General features: G+C 42.8%; 1 protein-coding gene across 1 annotated transcript; it reads right to left on the bottom strand.

Moving 5' to 3' along the window:
• Positions 1-370: 370 nt before the first annotated feature.
• Positions 371-8,691, bottom strand: LOC101673026. The gene is made up of 2 exons (XM_045080525.1): positions 8,609-8,691; positions 371-1,312 (listed from the first exon to the last, which is right to left on the bottom strand). Exon 2 carries the CDS (start codon positions 1,118-1,120, stop codon positions 404-406), a length of 717 nt encoding a protein of 238 aa, XP_044936460.1. The 5' UTR covers positions 1,121-1,312; positions 8,609-8,691; the 3' UTR covers positions 371-403.
• Positions 8,692-15,514: the final 6,823 nt, after the last annotated feature.

Below are 15,514 nucleotides of genomic sequence, written 5' to 3'. Positions count from 1 at the left end.
CTCTCGCCAGCAAGAATGACCAGGAGACCTCAGCGAAGCAAGCTTTATTTCTGGGTAGCTGTTGGGATCTCTCTTTCACAGCCCACGCATGTGTATATATACCAAAGTTGTACAACCAATCACTTGCAGCCACATAGATACAAGAGGCATTTTGGACTACTTCCTTAATCCTCAGTTCCGCCTACTGGCTCGCATCCAGCCGCCATCTTAATGGCATGTTTACTTTCAGGCACTGACATCTCCCCCTTTTCTTTTATATTAGGCATGCAAGGCAGGAGATCGTGCCTGTCTTAGGTTGTCAGCTGCCATGAACATGCTTACCCATCATTGGATAATTCCCCCTGGTTGGAGAACTCCTGGCTTAGGTTGCTATGTGCATGCAGCCAATCTTACCCGTCATTGACTACCGATCTAGTGCTGCCAGCCAGATTTGGGGAAATGTACCAGCTTCCAGTGCCATGCAAGCTTGTACTAGCGCTAACTGTTGTTTACGTAATGATGCAAAACAGCGGAACATAAGGATCAAGCTCAGGAGTAGTCCAATTAATAGTGCACCCATACCGGCCCACTCTTTAGCAAATGAGAGTGATTGGCTTACAACAGATACCCAATCCCGTAATGGAGCTATGTCAATCTTAGTTGTATTAATAGTGAATATTTGTTGTCTTAACAATCTTGTCAAATTATAATATTGATTGGACCATGTCCCATTTAGGTGTCTGCTTAACTCTTCCGACAGATTAGCGGCATTCGAAAGATCATTATAGGCCACGGAGGTTATGCAAAGTCCAGAAAGTGATTGGATGCATCTGGTCATCAATAGTTTCTGGAGAATGTCCACTTGTTCCTGGATTAGATGTACTCGCTGATTGACGATCATAATACCGGCTTGAAGGTGGCCATTAATTAGTTCTTGTGTGGCGAGGGCTTCTGCAACTCCGGTAGTTAGGTTATTAAGAGTGGAGGCAGTCTGTACAGACGTGGTGAGAGCTATAGCCGCTGCAGTTGCTGCAGCTGCGGAGGCCACTACAGCTGCAATAATGGCTGCAGTGATCCCAAAGTCTCTTTTATGTCTTGAGAGCAATACAGGCAAATCGTTAGGATTTACAGAAACGGGCATGGGAATGAAAGTAGGTATATAGGAGGGAGGATGGCAGACTCATTCGTCAGTGGCATGGGGAATGGCCAGGCTTTCACTATTGCCCATTGGTGCATCTGTTGAAGGGATGCTGGTGTCGCCAGGATCACTATCGGGCTGAGCATCAGGACGGGGCAGGCCATGTTGATCAATTCTTCTAATCAGTCGGGCATCCTGTGGAAAAAGACAAACAGAACCTTGGTGCCATCTTGGGACCGGATCAGGGCCTTTCCATTGGCCCGTGAGTATATCCTTCCACTATGCCTGGGCTAGAGTGCATTCGGTAACCGCCGCATGCCTGTCCGCTGCAGATGTACCATTATGGTCCAAGGACAAAAAATTTAAAATGTAAAGGGTGAGAGATGTAAGATCACGGGATGACTTGTAGTCATCCCCTATTCCCCCTTTTCTTATTTTTTTTTAATTTTTTATTTTTTATAAACATATATTTTTATCCCCAGGGGTACAGGTCTGTGAATCACCAGGTTTACACACTTCATAGCACTCACCAAATCACATACCCTCCCCAATGTCCATAATCCCACCCCCTTCTCCCAAAACCCCTCCCCCCGGCAACCCTCAGTTTGTTTTGTGAGATTAAGAGTCACTTATGGTTTGTTTCCCTCCCAATCCCATCTTGTTTCATTTATTCTTCTTCTACCCACTTAAGCCTCCATGTTGCATCACCACTTCCTCATATCAGGGAGATCATATGATAGTTGTCTTTCTCTGCTTGACTTATTTCGCTAAGCATGATACGCTCTAGTTCCATCCATGTTGTTGCAAATAGCAAGATTTCATTTCTTTTGATGGCTGCATAGTATTCCATTGTGTATATATACCTTTTCTTATTTTTTTGTAAGCATCGTTTGAAGGTGCCATTGGCGAGTTCAATTATTCCTTGACCTTGTGGATTGTAGGGTATAACTGTGGTATGGACTATACCAAATTGACTCAGGAATTGATGGATAGATTTTGATGTATATGCAGGTCAATTATCTGTCTTTATTTGTTTTGGGATACCCCAATCTGCGAAGCATCGTAGGCAGTGTGTGATGACTTGTTTTGAATTCTCCCCCGTGAGGGGAATAGCCATTATGATACCCGAATAAGTGTCCACTGATATAAGTACGTACTTTTGTTGCCCGAATTCAGGTACATGTGTGACATCCATTTGCCACAGGTGATTAGCTTGAAGGCCTTTAGGATTTACTCCCAAGGAAGGCTGAGGGAGTAATGTGGCACAATTCCCACAGGTCCTTACTATATCTCTCTTGCCTATTCTTTGGTGATATGGAATTTATATCTTAAGGTATTAGAATTCACTTTCCATTTGCTATGGAACAGCTTTGCCTGTTCTAAGGTAGGGCAAATAAGTTGGAAATGACTATTGTGGTTTGCTAGAGCATTGCTCTCGGATAATGGTCCTGGTAGGCTCATATGGGCTCTGATGTGATCTATCTACAGTATTAGGACCATTCGGGCAGCTGCTCTGATATCGAGCCCTGCTGATCCAGAGGTTGTGCTCCTTTCTCCGAGGGAGGATACCATGTCCTGGGCATTTGCGTTAGTGCCCCATAAATTTGTGTTGGGCCCCAGGGCGCGGGGCCCTGCTTCCCGCTTTTTGAGTCATTGGATTGAATCCAGTTATTCGGTGGCAGGGGATTTCCTTGAATATCTTTCTGGGACCTACATATTAGCCCAATGATTCCCTTTACAGCAACGAGGACACAGCCCAGGTGCGGGCTTGACTGGTCTAGGAGATCCTTTACCCTCTGGACAATCCCTCTTAAGATGACCGTCCCTTCCAAAAAGCAAACAAGCCTTGGAAGAACTCCTGGTTCCTCCATTGAAACTTCTTATTCCTTGGGCTACTGCTGCTGCCATAACTTGGCCCTGAACAACTGTATCAGTGATGTCTCGACACACTTTGATATACATAGTCAGGTCCTTAGACTTCCAAGGGCAGATAGCCTCTCTACACCATTTATTTGCTTGTTCATAGGCTAATTGTTTAACAAGGGGCATTGCTTGGTCCACATCCCCAAATATGCACCTTGCTACTTGGAGCAGATGATCTACAAAGTCAGCATAGGGTTCATTAGGCCCCTGCAACACCTTGGAAAGTTGTCCCTGCAAATCGCCAGAACCCTGTATGGTCTTCCAAGCCCTAGTGGCTGCAGCTGCTATCTGTACATACACCCCTGGGGGGTACCCAATCTGATTGTTTTGTCCCACAAATTGACCTCCTCCCATGAGCATGTCAATATTCCAGTGGGGATTCCCTGACGCGGCGTTACGCCGGGCAGTTTCTGAGCTACACTCTTGCCAAGCAGTTTTCCATATCAAGTATTGTCCACCAGACAGAGTTGCTTTTGCCATGTTAGTCCAATCATCTGGGGTAATGTTCATGCTACCGACCGCTTCCAAAAGTGAAAGTGTATAAGCAGCCTGTGGCCCATAAGTAGTGACTGCTTCCTTAAACTGTTTAATAAGTTTGAAGTCTAGTGGTTGATGAAACCTCTGTTGATTTTGATCTTCTAACACTGGGTATGCAAGAGGGGAGGGTTTAGTAAAGTCCATAATGTCCCTCCATCCTGCATTTCTACATTCTGGACAACCGCATGCCCCTTGGGAGCATGAAGTGTTATATGGTGGCGGCCATTCTGCAGGTGGCGTTATAGGCCTACATTCAGGGGTAGGAATTCTTGACCTTCTGACAGAGGGCGCTAGGGAGTCATATTTTTTCCCGGCTTCTTTGTATGTCCTTCCCTTTAAAGGTTCATTAGGGACTTCCTCTTTTAATTTTAAGTGCGTCATGGCTTCCCCAAGCTCATCTTCAGAGGAGCTCTCCTCTGAACTTTCTCCCCCTCTGCTAGATCCTGCCTTAGAGGCTTCTCTGAGCTGCTCCATCTCCTCAACACCTTCCTTGATAACATTTTTAACCGTTTTATGGTTCTTCCCCCAAATGTTCCCATTGAGGAATATTAAGAAGTCCTCAACCTTTTTCAAGAACTGCCGAGCTGCTTTTGTTTTTAGCGGAGTGCCGTTAGCCTTAAGCACTTCCATCAGTAATTCCTCCATCTTTGTAAACTTTGATCCCATTATTTCTCGTCCTATGCCTAGGAACCCTTTTAACTTCTCATCCTATACTTAGGAACTTCCTCATCTGAAATTTTGTGCGCACTTACCGGATCGTTGCATTCACTGAGAACTCCTAGGTTTCCGAGGGGTCCCGGGTGTCGGCACCACTTGTCACTCTCGCCAGCAAGAATGACCAGGAGACCTCAGTGAAGCAAGCTTTATTTCTGGGTAGCTGTTGGGATCTCTCTCTCACAGCCCGCGCATGTGTATATATACCAAAGTTGTACAACCAATCACTTGCCGCCACATAGATACAAGAGGCATTTTGTACTACTTCCTTAATCCTCAGTTCTGCCTACTGGCTTGCCTCCAGCCGCCATCTTAATGGCGTGTTTACTTTCGGGCACCGACAGGAGAGTAGTTGGGTATTTATGCAATACTGCTTTCCCCTTGAAATGGAAATGTGATAGCTATCATGAGAAGTATGCAGGACACTTGAGTGCATATGAATGGGTGGGGGGAGGAAGGTATTAACTGCTTGTCCTGGTCCAGAAGGGCAACAATGCCCGTGCTCTTAGTCTTCCAAGTCTCCTGCTCATTGCTTATCTGAGGAGATGACATGAAGGTTTGATGTCATCACCACCTGCATGCAGCTCCTTGCAGAAGGAACAAAATGGCTATGCCTAGCCCCAGCTGAACTCATGGCATGGATGGCCTGTGAGACTGAAGTCATCACAGGCAGCTATTCAAAGCCCTCTTGGAAAGCTTTGGGAACCCATCCATGCATGGCACCTGCTGGTGTGCCTCTATAGCCACACCTTCAGGGATGAGGGTGGGAGCTCTATCTATAGCCACTGAGATAGGTTTCAGTGAGACCTGCAACTCCAAGGGCTGAGCAACGGTGTTGCCTCCTTGCCTTACTATGAGAGTTCCCCTGAACCCTGCTCTGTGCTGGATCCCAGTGGACAAAAATCAGGTTTTCTTTCAGATCCTGGAGCAACCTTCAAATCCTCCTATGTTTCTTTCTCCTTCTACCATGAAGAAGAAATCTCCTTCCTGTACAGGGGCACACAGCCAGGAGAAGGAACCCCAGGCCAGAAAGGAGCACAGTGTCTACGTTCATCTGTCTTCCCATGTATTCCCATCTTTTGGAGAAAGCTTTTGAGGAAGTGGCTGGGTGCCTCCCCAGTGGACTGGTTGGCATTGGATACATCTGAGGAACAGACTGTGCTCTGGGTTTCCTTGTTCTGACCTCTATCTCCACATCCTCTATCCTCTGTGCAGAAAGTTAAAAAGAATCAGTTCCCAGTTCAGGGCAGTACTGACCTGTGAGTAAGGGTGCAGGCGCATAGCCAGTCTGGCACCCAAACCCTGACAGGAGGGTCTTCTACAAGAGTATCAGTTGCTAAGGATATGAGTATCCCCAGTCTGACTTTAGTAAATAATACTCCCTATTTTTACACGATGAACATAGTTTATATTTATAATAAGAGAAAGTGGGTTATTTTTACTTAATGTAATAAAAGTCACATTTTTTAAAACATAAAAACATAAAACCCTAGACTTAGGGCTTATGATTTCTTTTAAGACCTCGCTGATACTTACTTCTAAAAAGTTTAGACTTTGGGTGGATTTTGGGTAAAGTGACTGTTAATGCAGGAGTAGAGAGGAGGCCACCATCTCCTGGTGCTGTGTCTTTCCCCCTCTTCTCAGAAGTCTATCCACTTTATGGGTGCTTTATGCCAGACAAAATGCGGGGTGCTCAGTTAAATATGAATTTTAGGTAGATAAACACTGTTTTTTTTTTTAGTAAGTCTCAAATATTTCCTGGGGCATACTTATGTTAACAGATGGTCTACTGTTTATTTGGAATTCAAATTTAACCAGGAGCCCTGCATTTTTTAAAAATATTTTTATTTTAGAATTGTTTTACTCTTACAGATATTTTAGTTGCAAAGATAGTACAGGGAGTTCCCATATTACCCACACCCAGTTTCCTCTATAATTAGTATCTTAAATTAGTATGGCACATTTGTCACAATTAATGAACACTTTAACACATTGTAATTAACAATGACAGTATTATTAACCAAAATGCATATTTTATTTCCTTAGTTTTTCCCTGTCCTGTTCCTTTTCCATAGTCCCACAGGGCATTTGGTCATCATGCTTATCCAGGATCCTCTTTTCATGATAGTTTCTCAGACTTTTCTTCTTTTTGGTAACCTACATAGTTTTGAAGTCATGTGTTTAGTATACTGCCCATCAGTTGGGATTTGTCTGATGTTTTCCTCATAATTAGGCATGGGTTGTGGGACTTTTTTGGAGCAAGAGAAGAGAGATGAAGTACTTGCTAATCACCACATAAAGTGTACATATTAGCAACATGACTTACCACTGCTGATGGCTGACAGGTATATCTACTGTAAAGTTATTCTTTTTCTCCTTTTCCATATTGTATACTTTATAAAGAAAGTCACTATTCAAGTATTACACTTTAGGAGTGAGGAGATATGTTCCACTTCCTTGAAGTGCCTCATGTTTCTATGTGCTAAAGCTGACAGGCAACACTACCCATGCTCAGTGACAAATGAAGTGCCCTCTGCCACTATGCTCTCTTTATCTTCTCCTTCCCAGAGTGAATTAACCTTCTTCCAATATCTGGGGACCCCAGGAGTACACAAACCATCACATCACCCTCCAACATCCTGTACTGTTGCCCTCTGCTTATCATTTTTCCCACTTGTACTTCCCACCAGTAAGACGATCAGAAGGGCAAAGTCTGGAGCATATGCTTGCTTTGCTTCCCAGCGTCTGGACCAGAGCTAACCAAGATGTACTTATTGGTCTAACTTGAGGGATATCCTAACCCCAGTCTTCTTTTTCCTGTGTACAAATGCTCAAGAATGAGTCCTGCTGGGCCAGGAGGCCCCAGAAATAGGGCAGAGAGTCTGTCAGGGTCAGCATCCATTTGAACTCTATAGATTGTGCTGGGAAGGGCACTTGGGTGGCCTGATTTGCATCAGTTCCAGAAAGAAGAGGAAATGCTCATCATAGACACCTTGTCCTCCTGCTTGTACTTAGGGAGGCCAGTTAAGCTTCAAGAGGGATGTCAACTGCCCTAGGATCTGGCTGCCCTGGTGAACCTTTCTTCAGGATGTTCAGTGGCTGACCAATACCAGCACCCCTCTGGATGCACCCCATCCTAACTCATCCTCTGAACATGACTGTACTTTCACTGCAGCAGACTAAGGCACTGCAGTGTAGTCCTCTAGGTCCCTGGCTCTCCCAGCCTTCCCTTTCAGGAAGGATTTCTTATTTACAGAAGACTTTTTATCCTGAAGCATGCCTCTGCTGATATGTTGGTAGACCTGGCTACCACTGGCTGTACTCATCCTGAGAAAAATATTATCTGGCCTTATACCTCTCTGAGGGTGCTGGGACCTCACTGACATAGAGCAGTCCCAGAGGCAAGAAAAGAAACTTTGCAGAGATCAGATCTTCTCAGTTACTCCAGGAAACCTAGAACTGAGTTGAGTAGCCAATAGTGACTCGTGGGTAGGAAGGAAGTCCAAGCCTTCAGATCCTCAGATCAGAAATGAGTGGATTCTGAGGCAGAAAAATCCACCACAGTCCCAGGGCTTGGCATCACAATGGGTACCATCTACATTTAGCCTCATAGAAACTTGCCAGGGATTAGAGCAGCACAGGTTCTGGCCAGAGGCAGGTGGGGAATTGAGACATTCTGCCAGGACTATTCACTTGATGACCCTGGTCCTGAGCTTTGGTGGAATTGAATATTCACCTGGAGTTGAGGAAGGTCTGGCAGAGGGTGAGGCTGCTTTCCCCCCTACTAACTTACCTTCAGGACAAGCCAGTCCCATGTGAAAATCTTACCCTGGGATGAGTCAGATAGGCCATTTCAGTTGCTGAAGGTCATGGGTTGGCAGGAGTATGGGGTCTAGAAGGACCCTAAGGGCACTCATACTTATAACAGCCAAGGAGTTGGAACCTGGCATCCACTAGGCAAAACCAAACATCCTGGAAAGTCTTGGCAAAATCCCATTGTATCCACAAGCATCCTATGTGGCTTTGGCACAGTAACCTAACCTCTCTTAGTTCTCTTTTCCTCATGGAAAGGTCAGGTAACAGTCTGTCCGAAGCTGCCTCATGAGTCCTCAGTACTCAGTGTCCTGAGGGGAGGTCCTAGAGCCCCAGGCTAGTGTGAGACCTGACCTGGAGGCAGAGGTGGTTCTGGGAGATGGAGTGAGGGGATGCTTGGTGAAACCTTGCCTTAACCATAGGACCTGACTCTGACAAGGAGCTTGGGGAACACTCTGGGCCCCTATTGGTTACTGCTATCATTGAGAAATCAGAGGCACTTACCCAGGTATGCACGTGGAGTAAACTCAGCTTGGGCACAAGCAGAGCACTATGGAGAGAAGAGTCTGTGTCACTCCACTTTTCCCTCTGAAATGGTGTGGGCTGTTGATTTAAAAAAAGAAGCAGTGAAGGCTCCACAGGCCCTAGGGTACCTGACCCTCAGAGAGGGCTGGAAGTGTAGCAGATGGGGGATGCCATTCCATCTGCCAGTAAGGTGGACTGATACAAAGAATGAGGTCTGTCCATGGTCACATGGTGTCCCTAAGCAGGGAACTACCTCTTGATTCATGGTTGTTGTCCTGCCTCCTTGTTCTACTCAGTAATGTAGGCTTCTGGGAGCATAGCTCAGGGGTGGCTATGACAGGGAGGCTCTCAATTTCTCAGTCCCCATTTTGCCTTTCTATAAATCAGAAATCATAAATACCTCCCCAAGATCACTGTGAGGACGAAATACTACAGAGCCCTGAAAGACAGGGATCCATGCAGTTCCAGGCACATGGCAAGCCTTAGGGAGCACTAGCCTTGCCATCACCACCAGCATATCCAGGGAAGTAGAACCTTCAGGCTGCCCTTCACTCTAAGCTGGTGTTTGCTTTCCTTGAATGGCACCTGCTCCCCAGCTCCTGTTGTACCTGGAAAAATAGCTTCTTCCACTCTGCTCACAAGGTGAAGATCTTAAGGTTTTTCTGGAGGAGTTTGCAGGATGAAGTGGAGCAGAGTCATAATAGAGTCACCCTTTGCAGCCTCCATGCAAGTGTCATGCCCCCACCCCGGGCTCCCCTGCTGTGAAAGAGGAGAGGAAGACTTTCTACCATAGGACCAAACATACCTGAGTGCCAGTGCTATGATCTGGGCAAAATTTTCATTATTGGACACATATGGACACCATGGTGTGCTCATAAAGGCATATGAGGTATTGGTTTTGCCCCTATGAAGACCTCTAGCTGTTTTCAGTGCTGAGTAGAGGAGCAGGCCTTCATGGTTCATAGGGATGACCAAGGGTTTTGAACTTCAGAATCTTTAGGGAAATGAAAGAAAGACTGAATCATATAAAAAAGATTCCCTCAGCTACTCACCCAGAAAATGCCTGTCCTTGGGCAATACCTTCAGAGGAAGCTAGAGGCCTTTCTCTGGGTGCCTCTTCCTCTTTCCCCAGGGTCCCATAGGAGTATTTGGGGTGGTGCAGTGTGATTAGATAGATCTGAGTTGAATTGTGACCTCATTGGCCAACTAGATTCTCCACAATTGTTGTGCAGAATATCCGTCAGTTCCCCATGGTTGCCGAAATCCAAAATGAAGGTCATAACCAAGGCTATTGAGGTTGGTTACATTCACACTGGGAGCATAACTTCAGGTAGAACATGACTCATAATGAAGAGATTATCTCACCATACTGTGCCTCCAACAATGATCTCTCTTTTACCAAACTCTATCAGACATCTCTGAGCCCTCTTGTTGACTAAGCGTCATTCAACCTTGGCCTGTGAGAACAGAGGACTCTCAATACAGATGATTTCATCCATCCCCTACAATAAGTGATATGCATAAACACTGGCATATCTTCCAACAGCTTAAGATTATTTCCCTAGGATGAGCAAGATGCCTGCCTAAAGTTTCTGCTTGAGAAAGATCACTCTGCCAAGAGAATTTACTGTCTGTTAAAACCAAAACCTGACTATAGGCCCCTGACCTCCCTTTTCTTTCTTTCTTTCTTTCTTTTTTTTTTTTTTTATAAAAATTATATTTTTATCCCCAGGGATACAGGTCTGTGATTCGCCAGGTTTACACACTTCACAGCACTCACCATAGCACATACCCTCCCCAATGTTCATATCCCCACCCCTCTTCTCCCAATCCCCCTCCCCCCAACAACCCTCAGTTTGTTTTGTAAGATTAAGAGTCAGTTATGGTTTGTCTCACTCCCAACCCCATCTTGTTTCATTTATTCTTCTCTTTCCCCCTTAACCCCCCCATGTTGCATCTCCACTTCCTCATATCAGGGAGATCATATGATAGCTGTCTTTCTCCGATTGACTTATTTTGCTAAGCATGATACCCTCTAGTTCCATCCACATCATCGCAAATGGCAAGATTTCATTTCTTTTGATGGCTGCATAGTATTCCATAGTGTATATATACCACATCTTCTTTATCCATTCATCTGTTGATGGACATCTAGATTCTTTCCATAGTTTGGATCTTGTAGACCTTGCTGCTATAAACATTCAGGTGCATGTGCCCCTTTGGATCACTACGTTTGTATCTTTAGGGTAACTACCCAGTATTGCAATTGCTGGGTCATAGGGTAGTTCTATTTTCAAAATTTTGAGGAACCGCGATGCTGTTTCCAGAGTGGTTGCACCAACTTGCATTCCCACCAACAGTGTAGGAGGGTTCCCCTCTCTCTGCATCTTTGCCAGCTTCTGTCATTTCCTGACTTGTTAATTTTAGCCATTCTGACTGGTGTGAGATGATATCTCATTGTGGTTTTGATTTGTATTTCCCTGATGCCGAGTGATATGGAGCACTTTTTCATGTGTCTGTTGGCCATCTGGATGTCTTCTTTGCAGAAATGTCTGTTCATGTCTTCTGTCCATTTCATGATTGGATTATTTGTTCTTTGGGTGTTGAGTTTGCTAAGTTCTTTATAGATTTTGGACACTAGACCTTTATCTGATATGTCATTTGCAAATATCTTCTCTCATTCTGATAGTTTTCTTTTGGTTTTGTTAACTGTTTCCTTTGCTGTGCAAAAGCTTCTGATCTTGATAAAATCTCAATAGTTCATTTTTGCCCTTGCTTCCCTTACCTTTGGTAATCTTCCTAGGAAGAATTTGCTGCGGCTGAGGTCAAAGATGTTTCTGCCTGTGTTCTCCTCAAGGATTTTGATGGATTCCTTTCTCACATTGAGGTCCTTCATCCATTTTGAGTCTATTTTGTGTATGGTGTATGGAAATGGTCCAATTTCTTTTTTTTTTTTTTTTTTTTTGCAGTTGGCTGTCCAATTTTCCCAACACCATTTGTTGAAGAGGCTGTCTTTTTTCCATTGGACATTATTTCCTGCTTTGTCAAAGATTAGTTGACTATAGAGTTGAGGGTCTATTTCTGGGCTCTCTATCCTGTTCCATTGATCTATGTGTCTGTTTTTGTGCCAGTATCATGGTGTCTTCATTATGACAGCTTTGTAATAGAGCTTGAAGTCCGGAATTGTGATGCCACCAACGTTGGCTTTCTTTTTCAATATTCCTTTGGCTATTCGAGCTCTTTTTATGGTTCCATATAAATTTTAGGATTACTTGTTCCATTTCTTTGAATAAAATGGATGGTACTTTGATAGGAATTGCATAAATGTGTAGATTGCTTTAGGTAGCATAGACATTTTCACAATATTTATTCTTCCAATCCAGGAGCATGGAACATTTTTCCATTTCTTTGTTTCTTCCTCAATTTCTTTCAAGAGTACTTTATACTTTTCTGAGTATAGATTCTGTGCCTCTTTGGTTAGATTTATTCCTAGGTATCTTATGGTTTGGGGTGCAACTGTAAATGGGATTGACTCCTTAATTTCTCTTTCTTCTGTCTTGTTGTTGGTGTAGAGAAATGCAACTGATTTCTGTTCATTGATTTTATATCCTGACACTTTACTGAATTCCTGTACAAGATCTAGCAGTTTTGGAGTGGAGTCTTTGGGGTTTTCCACATATAGTATCATATCATCTGCGAAGAGTGATTATTTGACTACTTCTTTGCTGATTTGGGTGCCTTTAATTTCCTTTTGTTGTCTCATTGCTGAGGCTAGGACTTCTAGTACTATGTTGAATAGCAGTGGTGATAATGGACATCCCTGCCGTGTTCCTGACCTTAGCAGAAAGGCTTTTAGTTTTTCTCCATTGAGAATGATATTTGCGGTGGGTTTCTCATAGTTGGCTTTGATGATATTGAGGTATGTGCCCTCTATCCCTACACTTTGAAGAGTTTTGATCAGGAAGGGATGCTGTACTTTGTCAAATGCTTTTTCAGCATCTATTGAGAGTATCATATGGTTCTTGTTCTTTCTTTTATTGATGTGTTGTATCACATTGACTGATTTGCGGATGTTGAACCAACCTTGCAGCACTGGAATAAATCCCACTTGGTCGTGGTGAATAATTCTTTTAATGTACTGTTGAATCCTATTGGTTAGTATTTTGGTGAGAATTTTCGCATCTGTGTTCATCGAGGATATTGGTCTGTAGTTCTCTTTTTTGATGGGATCCTTGTCTGGTTTTGGGATCAAGGTGATTCTGGCCTCATAAAATGAGTTTGGAAGTTTTCCTTCCATTTCTATTTTTTGGAACAGTTTCAGGAGAATAGGAATTAGTTCTTCTTTATTTTTTTTTATTTTTTATTTTTTTATTGTAGAATTCCTCTGGGAAGCCATCTAGCCCTGGACTTTTTTTTGTTTGGAGATTTTTGGTGACTGTTTCAATCTCCTTACTGATTATGGGTTCTGTTCAAGTTTTCAATTTCTTCCTGGTTCAGTTGTGGTAGTTTATATGTCTCTAAGAATGCATCCATTTCTTCCAGATTGTCAAATTTGTTGGCATATAGTTGCTCGTAGAATGTTCTTATAATTGTCTCTGTTTCTTTGGTGTTAGTTGTGATCTCTCCTCTTTCATTCATTCATGATTTTATTTACTTGGGTCCCTTCTCTATTCTTTTTGATAAGTCTGGCCAGGGGTTTATCAATCTTATTAATTCTTTCAAAGAACCAGCTCCTAGTTTCGTTGATTTGTTCTATTGTTTTTCTGGTTTCTATTTCATTGATTTCTGCTCTGCTCTTTATGATTTCTCTTCTCATGCTTGGTTTAGGCTTTCTTTGTTGTTCTTTCTCCAGCTCCTTTAGGTGTAGGGTTAGGTTGTATACCTGAGACCTTTCTTGTTTCTTGAGAAAGGCTTGTATCACTATACATTTTCCTCTCAGGACTGACTTTGTTGTGTACCACAGATTTGGAACCACTGTGTTTTCATTTTCATTTGTTTCCATGAATTTTTTCAATTCTTCTTTAATTTCCTGGTTGACCCATTTATTCTTTAGAAGGATGCTGTTTAGTCTCCACGTATTTGGGCTCTTTCCAAATTTCCTCTTGTGATTGAGTTCTAGCTTTAGAGCATTGTGGTCTGAAAATATGCAGGGAATGATCCCAAACTTTTGATACCAGTTGAGGCCTGATTTAGGATGGAGGATGTGATCTATTCTATAGAATGTTCCATGTGCACTAGAGAATAATGTGTATTCTGTTGCTTTGGTATGAAATGTTCTAAATATATCTATGATGTCCATCTGGTCCAGTGTATAACTTAAGGCCTTTATTTCCTTGTTGATCTTTTGCTTGGATGATCTGTCCATTTCAGTGAGAGGAGCGTTAAAGTCCCCTACTATTATTGTATTATTGTCAATGTGTTTCTTTGATTTTGTTATTAATTGGTTTATATAGTTCGCTGCCCCCATATTAGGGGCATAGATACTTAAAATTGTTAGATCTTCTTGTTGGACAGACCCTTTGAGTATGACATAGTGTCCTTCTTCATCTCTTATTATAGTCTTTGGCTTAAAATCTAATTGATCTAAGGATTGACACTCCTGCTTTCTTCTGATGTCCATTAGCATGGTAAACTGCTTTCCACCCACTCACTTTAAATATAGAGGTGTCTTCAGGTCTAAAATGTGTTTCTTGTAGGCAACATATAAATGGGTTTTGTTTTTTTATCCATTCTGATACCCTGTGTCTTTTGATTGGGGCATTTAGCCATTAATATTCAGGGTAACTATTGAGAGATATGAATTTAGTGCCATTGTATTGCCTGTAAGGTGACTGTACTGTCTCTGTTCATTTCTGATCTACTACTTTTAGGCTCTCTCTTTGCTTGGAGGACCCCTTTCAATATTTCCTGTAGAGTTGGTTTGGTATTTGCAAATTTTTTCACTTTTTGTTTGTCCTGGAAGCTTTTAATCTCTCCTTCTATTTTCAATGATATCCTACCTGGATATAGAATTCTTGGCTGCATGTTTTTCTCATTTAGTGCTCTGAATATATCATGACAACTCTTTCTGACCTGCCAGGTCTGTGGATAAGTCTGCTGCCAATCTAATATTTTTACCATTGTATGTTACAGACTTCTTTTCCCGGGCTTCTTTCAGGATTTTCTCTTTGTCACTAAGACTTGTAAATTTTACTATTAGGTGACGGCGTGTGGACCTATTCCTGTTGATTTTGAGGGGGATTCTCTGTACCTCATGGATTTTGATGCTTGTTCCCTTTGCCATATTAGGGAAATTCTCTCCAATAATTCTCTCCAATATACCTTCTGCTCCCCTCGCTCTTTCCTCTTCTGCTGGAATCCCAATCATTCTAATGTTGTTTCATGTTATGGTGTCATTTATCTCTCAAATTCTCCCCTCATGGTTCAGTAGCTGTTTTTTCCTCTTTTGGTCAGCTTCTTTATTCTCTGTCATTTGGCCTTCTATATCGCTAATTCTTTCTTCTGCCTTATCTATCCTAGCAGAGAGAGCCTCCATTTTTTATTGCACCCCATTAATAGCTTTTTTGATTTCAACTTGGTTAGATTTTAGTTCTTTTATTTCTCCAGAAAGGGCTTTTATATCTCCCAAGAGGGTTTCTCTAATATCTTCTGTGCCTTTTTCAAGCCCGACTAGAACCTTGAGAATTGTCATTCTGAACTCTAGTTCTGACATATTACCAATGTCTGTATTGATTAGGTTCGTAGGCTTCGGTACTGCCTCTTGTTCTTTTTCTTTCTTTCTTTTTTTTTTTTTTGTGGTGTATTTTTCTGCCTTGTCATTTTGTCCAGATAAGAGTATATGAAGGAGCAAGTAAAATACTAAAAGGATGGAAAAGACTCCAGGAA

The sequence above is a fragment of the Mustela putorius genome, unplaced genomic scaffold (genome assembly GCF_011764305.1).
Source record: "Mustela putorius furo isolate JIRA1106 unplaced genomic scaffold, ASM1176430v1.1 tig00000460_pilon_pilon_pilon, whole genome shotgun sequence".
Taxonomy (NCBI): domain Eukaryota; kingdom Metazoa; phylum Chordata; class Mammalia; order Carnivora; family Mustelidae; genus Mustela; species Mustela putorius.
This window is presented reverse-complemented; position numbering and strand designations above follow the sequence as displayed.

Bases quoted from the DNA above. Each gene is read 5' to 3' on its own strand.
- LOC101673026 (XM_045080525.1), bottom strand. From the start codon at position 1,120: ATGCCCGTTTCTGTAAATCCTAACGATTTGCCTGTATTGCTCTCAAGA.